We start from the raw sequence: 15,466 nt of genomic DNA, 5'->3' as shown, positions 1-15,466 counted from the left end.
TGTGTGTGTGTGATGGGGCATTCTGAGGTAGGGATGGCTAATCGCTACAAATTTAACGAAGGTTTATTTATACAGCACCTTTCATACAAACATGCAGCCCAAAGTGCTTCACATAGCAGGATTAAAACAACAATAAATAAAATTTTGCAGGATTTAAAATTACAAAAATAAAACAATGAAGTTTCCAAAATAGAAAAAAACAAAATGAATGTCAAAAAATAAACACCAGGGATAAAATAACATAAAAGATTAAAACTTAAAAATTAAAGCTAAACTTTATAACATTACTCCAAATTAAAAATTAAAAGCCAGATTAAAAAGATAGGTCTTTAATTTCCTTTCAAAAATACAGAGAGAGCTTGCCATTCTAATATCCAGAGGCTGTGCGTTCCACAGTTTAGGGGCATAGCGGTGGAGGACCTTACTGATCTGGCTGGAATATAAAATGAAAGAAAATCTCTGATGTAGGGAGGAGCGAGGTTATTTAAAGCTTTATAAACAAGTAAAAGAACTTTAAAATAAATTCTAAACGATACAGGAAGCCAGTGCAGTGTCTTCAACAGTGGGGTGATATGATCCATTTTCTTTTTAGGTAATCCAGTAAAAAGGGAATTAAAATAGTCTAAATGGCTAGTAATAAAAGCATTAATGAGCATTTGAGCATCTCTCTGAGTTAAAAAGGTCTGACTTTGGCAATGTTTCTGAGATGAAAAAATTATATTTTAATGACCTTGTTAAAATGAGAATTAAAATTTAAATCAGAGTCTAAAATCACTCCCAAGTTTGTGTTTGTGTTTTAAACTGTTGACTAAGCATTGAGTGCAGTTTTTCTCTTGCCATTGTGGGTCCTATTAAAAGAATTTCATTTTTTTCCTCATTTAATTTTAAAAAGTTTTTACCCATCCAAACATTAATGTCAGTTAGACTGGCAATGAGAGCATGCAATGCATTGGGGTCATTTGGTGATACAGCGATGTACAATTGCGTGTCATCAGCATAAAAATGGTAAATAACAGGTGATAGTTAATAATGTTTCCGAGTGGGAGCATATATAATGAAAATAAAATCGTCAATGTAACACTTCACAACAACAGTCTCTTGACAATTATTTGATGTAAAAAAGGTGGTGTTAAAAAAGACATAAGAATGATCAGAAACAGGGACTTTGGCAATGGATGAAATGTCAACATCAATACTCCTAGTAATAACTAAGTCCAGTGTATTTCCATGAATGTGGGTGGCACTCTGTACATGCCGAACAATATTGAGACAAGCAACAAGATCCAGGAAATCCAAAGCCCTTGAATTAGTGTAGTCATTGACATGATGATTAAAATCACCAAGTAAAATGTCTTTATCATGACTGGAAAGAACAATGGACATGAACTCATAAAACTCAGATAAGAAGCTGCTGTCATGTTTGGGGGCCAGATAGACAGTCACAGTGAGAACAGGTGTGGTTTGATAATCATTGCTAAGTATTCAAATGTTAGAAAAATGCCAAAAGAACATCAAATGCAGGTAAAACTGCTAGAGAAAATAGTGGCGATCCCTTCCCCTCTTTTATTTTGTCTACTGGAGAATAAAAAGGTGAAATTAGGAGAACCAGCTGTGATCAGAAATCATCAGAAACGGACGTCGCTTCACATGACGCTTCAGAGGAGAGGACGTCTCATGTCTCTTAAAACAAATTTCCTCGTTTCCTCTCTCCTCGCTTGGTTTCCTTGCGTCTCTCCTTGCATCCACGGTGGGAGGGACTAAGACGCAAGGAAAAGACGCAAGTGAGGGAAACGTGGATGTACTTTAAGAGACTTGATGCACCCTGAGTCGCTGCCGCAGACTGACGCTCAGCGGGAGAAATAACAATGATTTGGGATTTCATTTCACTCAAAAAAAGGAGAACTTCAGCTGCCGGTAAGCGGGCTTTGCAGCGGTGTTATGTGCACGTTGTTTGGTGTATTTTGCAAGACAAAGTGACGCACGTTTGTTGTACAGCCTGTTCAGTTAGCCGCCAGCTAAACGCAGTGTGCTTTTCATTACGTTATATATGTTATGTGTTCATTGATTGGTCAGCTGATCTAACGGGACAGTAAACCGTCCGCTGTTGTAGTAATACAGCAGATCAGCAAAACTACCTGTGGAGCAGGAATGAAAGCACTAACAGCAGCTGATCATATTTATTCATAAAATGAAAATTACTGAATCATGAATCAATCACAAAAAAACACTCTTGTGACTTTCTTTTCTTCATGCGCCAAAAGGCTTCTCATTTCTTCTGTGTTTCAGTGCTTCTCAGCTCCTTCTGGAGAATATGACGCTGCACAGCTGCGTCTCCTATAAAATCATCACGTCAGACATTCACAAACTAAATAAACAACACTTTTCTTTTGCTCTTTTATGTCGGTTCTGTTCGTTCAGTAATTAACAGGTTTAAATTGTCTATTTGTGTCTTATTCTGTGACAACCAGACGCTGCTATAGATCTATAATCAAATGATACAAATTGGAGCAGTTATCAGGTGTTTTCCTTCCAGCTATCAATATGTATAAAATATTAAGTAACAGTGTAAAGTATTAATTAATTGTATGAATGAATTTTAAGTTTAAACTCTAGAGTTTAAACTGTTACTTAATAATTTCTACATATTTAAAGCTGACTTCCAGGCTACATAATTGACAGTTGAGGTGCTGTGGGTCATGAGTCGTTGTGTCTCCTCAAAATGACGCTGGAGTGAGCGAGGACCATAGACTGTAGGGGGAGGACGTCCCGTCTGGTGAATGAAGTTCCTCCGTCCTCGTGAAGAGCGTAATGAAAAGCACTCTATGATGGCAACCTCCCCAGCAACCCCCTCAACAGCAACTGTACTATGTTCCCCATCAGTTTGAACATGTGTGCCTTAGGTCAGAGGTGCCCAACCTTTTTTGCGCCACGGACCGGTTTAATGTCAGGCAATATTTTCACGGACCGGCCTTTTCTAAATGTAATTAAATCCGCAAGCAGCGTTGAACGGGCCCTCGCGCCTCTGCGCACGTCGGGCCGCGGCGCAATCGAAGGTTTTCTTTGACGGGCATGTAGATGTCTTCAGACCCGGGCTGTTTTCAGACAGTTCAAGAAGGAGATAGGCTAAACATCACTTCATTTGTCCACCATTTTGCCCACTGTTGGGGCTGCTTTACTGAAATTTCGTGGGGGGCGGTATTCAGCCAGTTTGCATCACTGGTGGAATATTTTCACGTAGACGTGTTCAGGCCGGGAGTCTTATCAAAGATGTAAAGTTTGGTGCAGACTGGAGCATTTACAATAAAGTTCTAGCAACTTCCTCTGTCATGGTGAAACATTAAATCTCAACAGTGTGAGGATGAGAATTTTCTGCAGGGTGAGACATGGCTGCCTTGCTCACACCTGTGTCATAAACATCATGCAAGTTTTGTGCCCATTCACTTGAATTTCAATTAGTAAATTGAAAACCCTTGATGAGTTTGTGTGTAAAACAAATTAATTTCCTAATTTTCATCAAGTCTATTTTTAGGAAAGTAAAGACTTTTAACTAGGGATGCATGACATTGGATTTTTGCTGATATCCAATATGCTGATATTTCCAACTCATTGTGGCCTATTGCCAATGCCGATACCAATATATGCACATATTTTTACCAGCTGTCTGAGGAGGCTATTATGCATGCAAGTACAGATTATACTATGATCAAGAAAGACAATATATGAAGGAAGAACTTTAATGAACCTGCCAAGTGAGTGGAGCAGTAGAGTTTTCTTTGAGTTTATTAGACAGACAGGATAAATGTGTAGGATTTAATCTCTGGACCACACTCCAGAGCAGAAGGTGGCGGTAATGCACCTAATACGCTGGTTGCCAACTGCTGGCACAAACCAAAAAGAAGAAGTCTTTTACTCTCCTCTTTTTGGTTTATAACAGCGGTTGGCAACCAGCATATTAGGTGCATTACTGCCACCCTCCGCCTCGGATTGTGAACCAATGATTAAATCCTACACATTAACCCTGTCTGTCTAATAAACTACAAAACAAAACTGCTGCTCCACGCTCTTGGCGGGTCCATAAAAATTTTAATGCTGAGCTTCGGAACTCCAGTCTTCCTGAGTTCTTCCCTTATATAGGCTATAGTCTTTCTTGATCATCAGTACAATATATGATTGCATGTGTAATAGTCTCCTCAGCCAAGTAGGAAAAAATATGTGCAGCTGCAGTTACTTATTGTCTCTACACACCTGACAGTACACATTTCAATCAAACTTTGACCAGGTCGTGTGGGTTAAAAGTCTACTTTTCTAAAAGTAGACTTGATGAAAATTAGGAAGTGAATTTCATTTACACACAAACTCATCAAAAGTTTTCAAATTATTAATTGAAATTACAGTGAAAGGGCCCAAAACTTTCATAATTTTGATGACAGGGGGGAGGGGTGAGCAAGACAGACATGTCTCACCCTGCAGAAAATTGTCATCCTATCATGTACACTTTATTGTACATGCTCCAGTCTGCACCAAACTTCACATGTTTGTAAAGTCAGACCTGTCAGACCTGTCAGCCCAGATCTGACAACATCTGCATGCCGTGACAGAAGCCCTTGGAATGCACCGCGCCCCAACGTGCGCAAGGGGTAATTTTGTTTTGGTTGCTGTCACTGCAGAAAACACAGATAGGATGTTGAAAATGGCAACAGGGTTTTCAGTGCTGTTGTGGTGTTCTTGGAAGTCGTAGGCTCTTCTTCTGTCTCCTCACTGGGCCTTTTCCCCTTCACAAAGAAGCTTTCCAAAGACGTTTGTTTTTTACTCATTTTGCTAGCTTGTGGGTTTAATTTTAGCGGTAATGTATCACGTGACCCATCCTTTTTCCATAATTTTTTCTCCTTACTATACAATTCAGCAAACATCATAATAGCTGGAGATTTCAACATTGTTATCAATCCTACAACCGACAGCTCTAGCACACCTGGTAACACAAGAAGCTGGCACTCAACTGAAGTAATTAAACAACACATGAAGGAACTTGGACTTGGTGATAGTTGGAGCATAAAAAATCCATCATCTAGACAATATTCATATTTTTCTTCTCTCTATCAATCTTTCTCCAGAATTGACTTTTTTCTTGTAAGCAATTCAGTCACCCAGCACATCTAAGAAAACACAATCCATCCAATCATAATCTCCAGTTTGCTTATCAATAAAAACTCAAACACAAATCAAGTCTCCCACAAGATGGCGCTTCAATACATCACTCTTGGAGGATTCAGATTTCATCACATTAATCCAGAGAGAGTGGGCATCCTTCCTGGAGATGAATGACTCTCCAGAGATCTCAGTCATCAGACTAAGAGTAGTAGTAGTCATCAGAGTAATAATAATTTCATATTTATCACATAAGAAACGACAATAACAGGAACAAGAAACTAGCTTAGAAACAAAAATCAAACACCTAACGCATCAGCTAATCAGCAGTCCCTGTGAACAAAAACAAAATGAATTAGCTCAACTTAAAACCCAATTGGAAAGCATCATATACAAGAAAACACAATTCATTATTCAACAGCTCAAATATGAAGACTTTCAGTACAGTAATAAATCAAGTAAATATTTGGCTAATCTATTACGACACAAAAAAGAAAAAGCAATAATCCCATCTATACTCAACTCTACAAGTACAGTCACACATAATCCGCAAGAAATCAATAATATATTTCATAAATTTTATAGCAACCTTTACTCCTCAAATTACAAATCCAGTCAAACAGAAATAGACACATTTTTAAGTAATCTGGACCTACCAACAATACCATCAGATTTAGCCCACTTTTTAGATTCACCACTCAGCCTCGAAGAACTACATAAAACTCTGCTCAAAATGCCAAACAATAGATCACCTGGACCAAACAGATTTCCTGCAGAATTCTATAAACATTTCTGGAACATATTATCACCACTATTCTTCAGAGTAACTACAGAAATGAAAACTACCTCCATTATACCCACCCACATGAACACTGCCGTAATGATGTTACTGTTAAAACCAAATAAGGACCCAACCCACCCCTCCAGTTATCGCCCCCTCTCACTAATTAATACAGATCTCAAAATTATTACAAAAACATTGGCATCCAGAATAGAAAAAGTCGTTCCACTTATAATCCATCCCGACCAGACAGGCTTCATCAAAAATAGACACGCTTCAGACAATATCCGTAGACTTTTTAATTTGTTCAATACATCACAGCAAAAACACAACAAAACCATAATTGTATCACTAGACGCAGAAAAAGTTTTATTAATTTTATTAATAAAGCTTATTTATTTTCCACCCTCCACAGGTTTGGCTTCGGAGAGTCATTCATCCACTGGATTAAAACACTATACACTTCACCTAGGGCCACAGTTATCACAAACGGGATCACTTCACCAAGCTTCACACTCCACCAGGGAACCGGGCGAGGATGTCCACTCTCTCCATCTCAATTTGCAGTTTTCATCGAACCACTTGCCACAGCCATACGACAAAACAATAAAATCAAAGGAATACAATATACTAATTCAGAACATAAGCTTAACTTATATGCGGATGATTTATTATTACACCTATAAAATCCTTTCACATCATTACAAGAAACATTCAAAATAATCAACATCTTCTCCACAGTCTCACACTATAAAATAAACTGGAACAAATCCACTATTCTACCTTTGGCTGAAAATGCCTGGGATTCTGCAGCCCAAGATCCCTCTCTCCCACTCCACCTCGGTAATATCAAATACTTAGGCATTAATATTTCCTCCAGGCTGTCAGAGTTGTTTAACCTCAACTAACCTCAACGCACGACCAAGTTACAACTTACTCTTATTGGACGCATTGCAACAGTTAAAATGAAAACCCTTCTACAAATTAATTACCTATACCATTACCCCCACTAACAACTGGTTTCAAACCTTAAACTCTTTAACAACTCAATTCTACTGGAAAAATAAAAAACCAAGAATCTCACTTTCAACATTACAGAGCACAAAATCACAGGGCGACCTAGAAGCACCAAACTTCCTTCATTACGTCTTGTCAAATCAGCTACAATATTTACTCAAATGGATCCATAAAGATAATTACAGTATACCATGATTACAGATAGAACAAAATCAATGTAAAACCACTTCACTCACAGACCTCCCATTCCTACCACAATCAATCAAGAAACAGGACTACTACAAGAACATCATAATCTCCTCAACTCTAACAGCCTGGTGAAAAGCCCACAAAATCACCAAATCATCACTAGCACCATGTAGGTTCACCCTGATTTGGCACAATCCGGACTTCCAGCTGTATAACACTTTCGTTCACTTTCCATCATGGCAACAAAAAGGAATCACTCACGTCCACCACTTATGTGAAAACAACTAGTTCATATAATTTAATACACTTATCCAGAGGTATGGGGTTGGGAGAGACCAATTCTTCCAATACCAACAATAAAATCCATTATTAAATCTAAAATCAACATATCCAATAACATATTACAGTCTTCCCAATTAAGCGAAGAAATCTTTAAAATCTCCAGAAGAATAATTTGAAAAATTTATAAACTTCTTTCATTGTCAGAAACCTCCATAACACTCCCAACCTCAAAATGCTCTATCTCCCAACTCTGATTTCTGGATACAAATCAATAAAAACATCTTCTCCATGACTACCAATACAAATTTACAACTAATACAATATAAAACCATCCACAGAATACACATCACTCAAGGGAAAATGTTTAAAATGGGATTGATTAATACAGACATCTGTTCACCTTGGGTCACACAGATGATTATTTTCCCAGTTCTTTCATTTTGGATAACAGTCACAGAAAAACTCTTGTGTATCTTTGGCTGCAGAATCTTAGCATCCCCATGGCTCTGCTTGCTGGGAGACTTGACACACATCACAATCCAAACTAAACACAAAAACCTACTATATTTCTCTAACTATCTCCAATCCAAACATTCCTGCCATATTACTCACTGGACCAATTTACTCTCCCATAACGTGTGACACACATGACCACATATCAGATCACATTTCCAACCCATAACAGATTTTTTTAATTCACTTTTCCTTTCCTTTTTTTTTTTTTTTTGCCTCTTCCCTCCCTGCTCCCTCTCATTTCAGTTACACAAATATATCACTAAGATATATCATAATAGGCTAATTATTGTTGTTTAGAAACTAAATATCTTTATCATTATTGGTATTATTATTATTGTTATCACTATTATTGTTATCCCAGATATTATGAATGATACTATTGTTATTATTGTTGCTGTTGTTGTTATTATAATTATCATAATCATTATTATTATTACTGTTATTATTATTATTTTTTTATTGTTATTGTTATTGTTATTATGACTGCCGTTGTTGTGGTCCTTGAGGGTGGTGGCGGTAGCAGTAGAGGGAGTCGCAAGTCCGGGTAATGCTAATTTGCAGGGCGGTGGGGGGTGGAGCCAAGCGGTGCGGGGCGTGGGAGTGCCCACCTCTCCCAACTCCTTGCCCTCTGGTGGTATGGCCACGGTCCTTGGCGAGGGCAACGGGAGGTAGCTGGCTGGGGTACCTCCACTCCTACCCCTTGTATAGTAAAAATAAAAAATATTAATGGCCACTTCCCATTGGACAGACTCTCTCCAAAAGGGTCCGAGAGTGGTCCAGCGACAAAGTGGACTAGGTTTGGGCCGTCTCCGTAACAGACAAACAAACCAACAAACAAACAAAAAAAAGACAGAGAGGGGGAGAAGAGGAAAGAATGAAAACAAACAAACACTATAGGAGGAATACCCCTTAGCTGGTCTCAGATGGTCTGGTCCCTGGGCTGTGGCTGTGTTGCTTGGTGGGGCTGGCTGTCGTGTGGGAGGGTGATGGTGTCCTCCCCTCCTTGGGCTCTGTGTGTTTGGCTCCACCCCCCATAGCCATATTAATTTATTTTAATTAATATAAACTCACTGCTGCGGCCACAGTATACTATCAAACAAAACTATTATCATTATTACTATATATTATTGTATTGTTATTATTATCATTATCATAATAATGATTAGCGCTCTCATTTTCTCCCCCCCCTCGCTCTCTCACTCTCCTTTTCTCACTTTCATTCACTCCCCCCCTTCCCTTTTCCTTATCACCCATAATCAATCAATATTGCTTAGTTGTTCTCTACGTGTATTATCTTTTTCATATTAATATGATGTTGTCATTGCTGTTGTTGTCATTATTTTTGTTTGTTTGTTTGTCTATTTGCTTGATTTGTCTTTTATTTATTTATTTTTTCCTTTCCACTCGTGTCTCGTTAACAGTATCACCAATAAAACAAATGAAATAAAAAAATAAATAAATAAAAAGCTAAGATCACATTTTCAGAAATAAAATCATTAATATAAAATATCTTGCTAGAGAGGGATCTAATATTCAAAAGTGATAGCTTTATAGGCTTCGGTTTGGGCCTCACTGGGACCAACTGTGTCAGCCCAATTTTCACTTGGTTGTGTACGTTTCTTCCATGGTTAGGGATAGGTGTGAGATTAATGTGCAAGGCTGAGCTGTTGTGAAGAGCACCCTAGTATTTATTTGTGTTATTGTGACAGCTAACTGTAACAGGAACTATTCACAGCTGTTGAAGTGTGGTAGGAACAGGCGGGTATTTTGATGTATTGACATTGTGAAATGACTGAACCACGACCAGTTCCTACATGACATGGATGTCAGTCTTTTGATGGTTTACAGGACTTCAGTAGGCTAATAGTTGTCAACTTCTCTGTTGGGATGGAGTCCATCCCATGCAAAGGGGTCAGGTCACTTCCAGAAAACAGGGAGGTTATCCACAAAAGGAATTCCCATTACACGGCACAGTCCTTTAAGACAGATATGCAACTGGCACAAGTCATGGCAGCTGTGCTGTGCCTTGACATCACCGCGGCTTTAAGTACCAGCTGCACACAGAAATGCCCGCCTGTCCTTTGTAACTGTGCTGGGGGGAAAGCTCTGTTCCCTCTGTGAGCCAGTTTACTAAAGGAGGTAACCCCATGCACGTGTGATTTTTCTCCACCGACTGGAAGTTTCTTCCCTCGCTGGATCAAACAAGACCGTGTTCGCCCGTATACAATCACCGGATCCGACAGAGACCGCTGCTACTGCAACCCAGCGCTCTTACAGCCTGCAGAAGGAAGAAAAGGATTTCTTCACAAAGACGCGGTTAACTTCTCTTCCCTTCTCTTCTTCAGCTAAGTCGACTCCGCTGTTTTCTCTGCCACACCGCTGAGGAAGCAAGCTGAACTGAAAGACGAACTGAAACACACATCCTACTCGCTTTCTGAAGCGACCAAGAGGTCTGTCTGGGCAGAGATAGATTACATTGTGTGTTATTTTCAGCTTCAGTGCTGTTGTTTGTTTTGTGAATTGACAGACCACCGAGTTCCTTTGTGCTGCTACACTCCGAGGAGTATTTCAAGTTTGTTGCCTGTTTAGTTGTGTTCACCACAGTAGACTGTATTGTGTTTGTCCCCCTCGGGACTGCTCTGCTTGTGGCACCGTGAGTGAGAAAGTAAGTTGCTTTGTCGATCAGAAATCAACGAGTGTTACAGACTGCCATCGTATGCGCGCTGTCTGTGGACAACTGCTTCAGACATACACGTTCCTGCTTGTATGTGTTTTCACTGTACATAGCTGTATGTTTGCTCAGGTACAATTAGATTTTAGGATAGTGGTTTATTGATCAAAGTATCTGCTAACTTTGTTAACTCTGCTATTGCTTAATTAACACATATATCTTTAAAGAGAAGTCTTTTGTCCTTATTGTGTATATATATTGTGAAAAGTGGCTGATTGACAGAGTCAGAGCTCAAACTCAAACCTTCTTTGTTCACCTGTGAATATTGATATCCCTCTAATATTAGCCTTCTAAGTGAACTCTTTTATGAGACTACCTTATTGGTTGGTTATTGGTCCCGGTGTCCGGGTGGTGCCCCGCTATTATTAATTCAAATTAATAATTGTATTAATTTTATAATTAATAATTATCTTTGATAATTATCATAACCAGCTGTGCTCCTCACAGATCCAACAGTTGGTGTCCCCATGTGAGGCCTTCTAACAGTTGGTGCCTTGTATTATTAATTCATATTAATCATTTTTGATTTCATAATTTATAATTATCTCTGATAATTATTAATTATTACTAATAACCAAGCACAACCCTGCCAAATCCAACAGTGGAAATAGGCGTAAAAATCCTGTTTTTGTTTTATTATGCCTTTAATTTTAGAAAATTAAAGTGTTACAATAAGTATTCATGCATAAACTACCTTACGAAGCAGGTCCCCACACCAGGTCCCAAACTAGAGTCTCCCAGATCACAGGCGACTGCGCTGATACTGGGCTAAAACTTTATTCACCACCTAATTGCAGACAGACCTCTACCTATTTATACATCCATAACACAGAGACAGCACACTGTGTAACAAGTAGGGAAGAACTTCAAAGGCGATTATTGCTTTGCACTTTTCATTTATTGCCTATTTTTTACAACCTAACTGTAGAAAGGAGAAGGGGAACAACAGGTTATGGAGAGTCCCTTGAGGGCACTTCGCCTGTGTCAGTAGCTCAGCTTTATCTCTGGGGAACACCCCCAACTCCAGGAGTTATGTCCAAATTATGAAATATGTGTCATGTAGCAGGTGGATGTGACTCCCTTAGTTGAGACCTGCTGATAGAACTTAACAGTGGAGCAGAGGAGAGAGACTGAGATAGCAATGTAACCAACCTGCGTGCTGGTATTTGACATGTTTTTTTTTTTTCTTCTCGAAAACAAATAATTTTTAAAATATTTGTATGAAACAAATATTTGTAAAAAAAAAAAACAAACAAACAAAAAAAAAACACTATTTGTGCTTTGTGCCGAATAACATATGTGTATTCAGGCACACCCCTAATGGAGCACTGAATTAATGTGGAGTGTCTGAGCTCCGGGATAGCAAAACATTTCTGTGTTAGGATAGTGGATGTGCAGGACCATGGATGAGCCTACAATTCATACCCAATGAAGCAATGCTGGACCCTTTTTTTATTAAAAAAAGACCATTTGTTTTATTGAAGATAGTAAAAAATGTACTCATTTAATACTTAAATTATGACTCTTCGAAGGTGTATTACAAAGCTGTCTTTATGAGAAATTGTTTTTTTTAATGAATAGAGTAGAGTTTAACTGTGTGTTGAGGAACTTGCTGTGTTGAAAATAAGATAAGATAACTCTGCCCTGTGCAGATACTGTATGCTTGTGAAACTGCTGCTGCAATTGCTGCTAATTTCTTCCTAGTAGAACATATTCATTTGACAGATGTTACTCAAGCATTCACACCACCATGATATCTGTAGCTACCGCGCTCTTTTTTAAAATTACTTTGATCAGTTGTCATGCTTTTGCATAAATCAAAATACTTTCATGCTGAGAGATGCTCTGTCTTTCACTACATATGAAATGTTGAGACTGATTAATACACTGTTGTCAGGATTTTGAAAACTGTTACTCCTCTATGACCCCACAGCTGATGACATGTGTTTATCCTGCACACAGGCTCTTATATGCTCTGTTTTTTTAAATCCTATCCCACCTCCTATCACACATACCATGTAATCAACACCCTTGTGGGCTGTTCTCTCATCAGTCCCGTAGGGCTGCAGCTGGTGACCTGTGCCACTGACCTGACCTTATCCTGCACACAGACTGATAAAGATCCACCCACCTTCTCCCTGATTGGTGCATAGCATAGACTGTAAAATATGGATGTAGCCACCGTCATGTCACCAACTGGTCTCTGAAGAGTGGTTTTGAAGCTCAAAGTGGGCGGCTCTGGCTGTCACCATGGCAGTGCCTGACTCCGCCTAACTCCCAGCTAATCAAAAATGGGCAGATAGGTGGAGCTGAGTCAGGCAGAAGCCTGGTTGCTGAAACACCTAGCAGCTAGCAACCTGTCACTCAAAGCGGCCATGTCCTTAATTATGCGTAACTTTATTTAAGTGGGTGGGTTATAAAAAATTCAACCCCTGTACAGTTGTCATGAAAGGGGAAATTAGCTATAGAGACCAAAATCGTTTTTTGTACCAGGCTTTAACATGTTTATTTCTGCTGTAAAATTGGGCATTTTAACATTGGGGTCTATGGAGAATAACTCGCTTTTGGAGCCAGCTTTTAGTGGCCATTCAAGGAACTGCAGTTTTTGGCACTTCTGCATTGGTTTCATTTTTCAGCCCCAGAGGTTGCCGCGTGGTGCATAGGAGAGCCGGACTTATGATGACCTGATGCTCTCTGATTGCTTCGTGGTGGGGCCGGAAGGTCAAAAGTTGGGTTCAGAAGCTCAACCTGTCAAGTTTGATGAGAAGTCAACCCTCCTTCTCTGTAATAAGTAAATAAATAAAATAAATAAATAAATTACATAGAAAAAATACATTAAACATTGAACATTGTACGTTAATCATTCAACAGAATCTTAAAAATGTTCTAGAGATAAAAATGGATCTAGTTTAAGGGAGTCCTGAAGCTTATTCCACCTATGAGGAGCATAGTCGTTGAATGCAGTTTTTCCCAGTTCTGTACTCATATATGGGATATCCATGGTAATTCATCCTTATGAAGGAGTATGGTATTCCATGTTTCTATGTGTTAATAGTGATGATAAATAAAGTGGCTTTCAGTTTTTCCTTTTTAATAAATTTGCAAACATTTCTAAAACCCTGTTTTTGTGTTGTCAGTATGGGGTATTGAGTGTAGATTTATGAGGTATTTAAATGATTTTAGCATAAAGCTGCAACATAACAAAATATGAAAAAACTGAAGGGGTCTGAATACTTTCTGAATGCACTGTAAGTATAGTACCAGTGGAAACCACTTATAGTGATTACAGTGATCAACTGCTTATATGAATCAAAATTTAATCTTTTACAATACTCGGATAATGATACAGTTGGTTAACTAAGAATGCAAATGCAGACTAGAAATTGTCTGTTCTTGTCTTTTTCTAGGTGCATATTCTAACTATGATATTAAGCCTCAAGTGCAGTCAATTATGTCACTGGCATCCATATCACAAGTATACAAAAACAAAGTATACAAATAGAACTACCACGTTATCAGGGAAATCTCACATCCTCACAGTCCTCTAACATGTGATTTCCCTTCTAACATGATTGAGCCCTCTAACATCTGCTGTGTGCTTCTAATAAAGAATTTCCTCATAGAATGATTACGAAACTGTTGTGATCATATCATTCTGCAGAAGTGGGTTCCTTCTGCTAGGGAGTTTCAGGAAGTAACCTTAAGACTGAAGGTTCTTGCAAGACTGACACGTGTTATTTAACAGTATAATTTAACATTGAATGTATTCTGTTTCTCTCAGCAAATGGATTCTTCCCAACTTCTCTTCTTCATCCTAATGGTGATATCTGCATCTGAATATTCAGGTAGTGTACACGTATTGGATATAATGGATCTGTTTATGCAGCTGTAACCATGTAAGAAGTCGACTCCGTTGAATCAACCCAGCATATACAGTACACTCAAAGTACTGAAGCTGCACTTATGGTGGAAAGTGTCTTAAATGATACAGTAGCTACTGCAGTAGACTATATTAACTGAGGATAGTTGCATGCATATACTGTACACATAAATGGAAGAGTGATTGTATTTAGAGGATGCAGGGTCTGAATATGAACTATGACTTCATGTATCTGTATTAGGGTTTTATGAAGTAAATTGTACTTATATTGCATAGTAACAGGACTATTAATACTCTTACAGCAAACAGTAAGGACTTAAAGAACACATCTCACAATAAGACCAAACCCTTCAATGGATGTATAAACAATTAACAAACATTGTCTGTGTATCTTATTCCTCCGTCCCATAGAGCTTCACTGTTGTCAAAAAACTATTAAAAACACATCAGTGAGTCAGACCATTACACTGGGTGATATGTTCCTTCATTACCATGAACACACAAACTGTAGTTTATTTAGACTCAATCCAACACACACTGTCCTGCTGCTGGAAATACTCATTAGAACACTAAATGTGTATTAACCTCCAGCTGAAAATTTCCTCAGATGGGGCAGGGAAGTCATAAAGTAGCCTATTCAGAGATGGATGAACACATTGTGGCTTTAAGTCTTTTTATGGAATATGTTGACTTTTTTTATATTTTATTCTATAATATCCTTATCTTTATCCTTCTATACATACTTAATACAATAGTACTAAATGTTTTTCCTGCCTGTTTCATGTCTGCCAGGTCACCCTTTTAGGTAACACTTTATTTTAACTCCCCCTGTTCAGGGGGTTACAGTAGAACATAGTTATATATAATTACATAATTCCTGTCATTTTTAACACATTTATAAATAATTGTAAAGGATTTGTGCATG

General features: G+C 38.4%; 1 protein-coding gene across 2 annotated transcripts in view; it reads left to right on the top strand.

Annotated features, from left to right (window-relative positions):
* LOC121906845 (interleukin-1 receptor type 1-like) overlaps window positions 1-15,466 on the top strand; it is a 34,098-nt gene that overhangs the window by 1,754 nt on the left and 16,878 nt on the right. The window contains exons 1-2 of one of the 2 annotated variants that reach the window (XM_042426008.1): window positions 1,756-1,914; window positions 14,443-14,506. In XM_042426008.1, coding sequence (XP_042281942.1) covers window positions 14,446-14,506 — 61 coding nt within the window. In that variant the 5' untranslated portion in view covers window positions 1,756-1,914; window positions 14,443-14,445. Of the gene's footprint in view, window positions 1-1,755; window positions 1,915-14,442; window positions 14,507-15,466 lie in introns of those variants that run through there. The other variant, XM_042426009.1, reaches the window with a different exon arrangement.

This window comes from Thunnus maccoyii, chromosome 11 (genome assembly GCF_910596095.1).
Source record: "Thunnus maccoyii chromosome 11, fThuMac1.1, whole genome shotgun sequence".
Taxonomy (NCBI): Eukaryota; Metazoa; Chordata; class Actinopteri; order Scombriformes; family Scombridae; genus Thunnus; species Thunnus maccoyii.
This window is presented reverse-complemented; position numbering and strand designations above follow the sequence as displayed.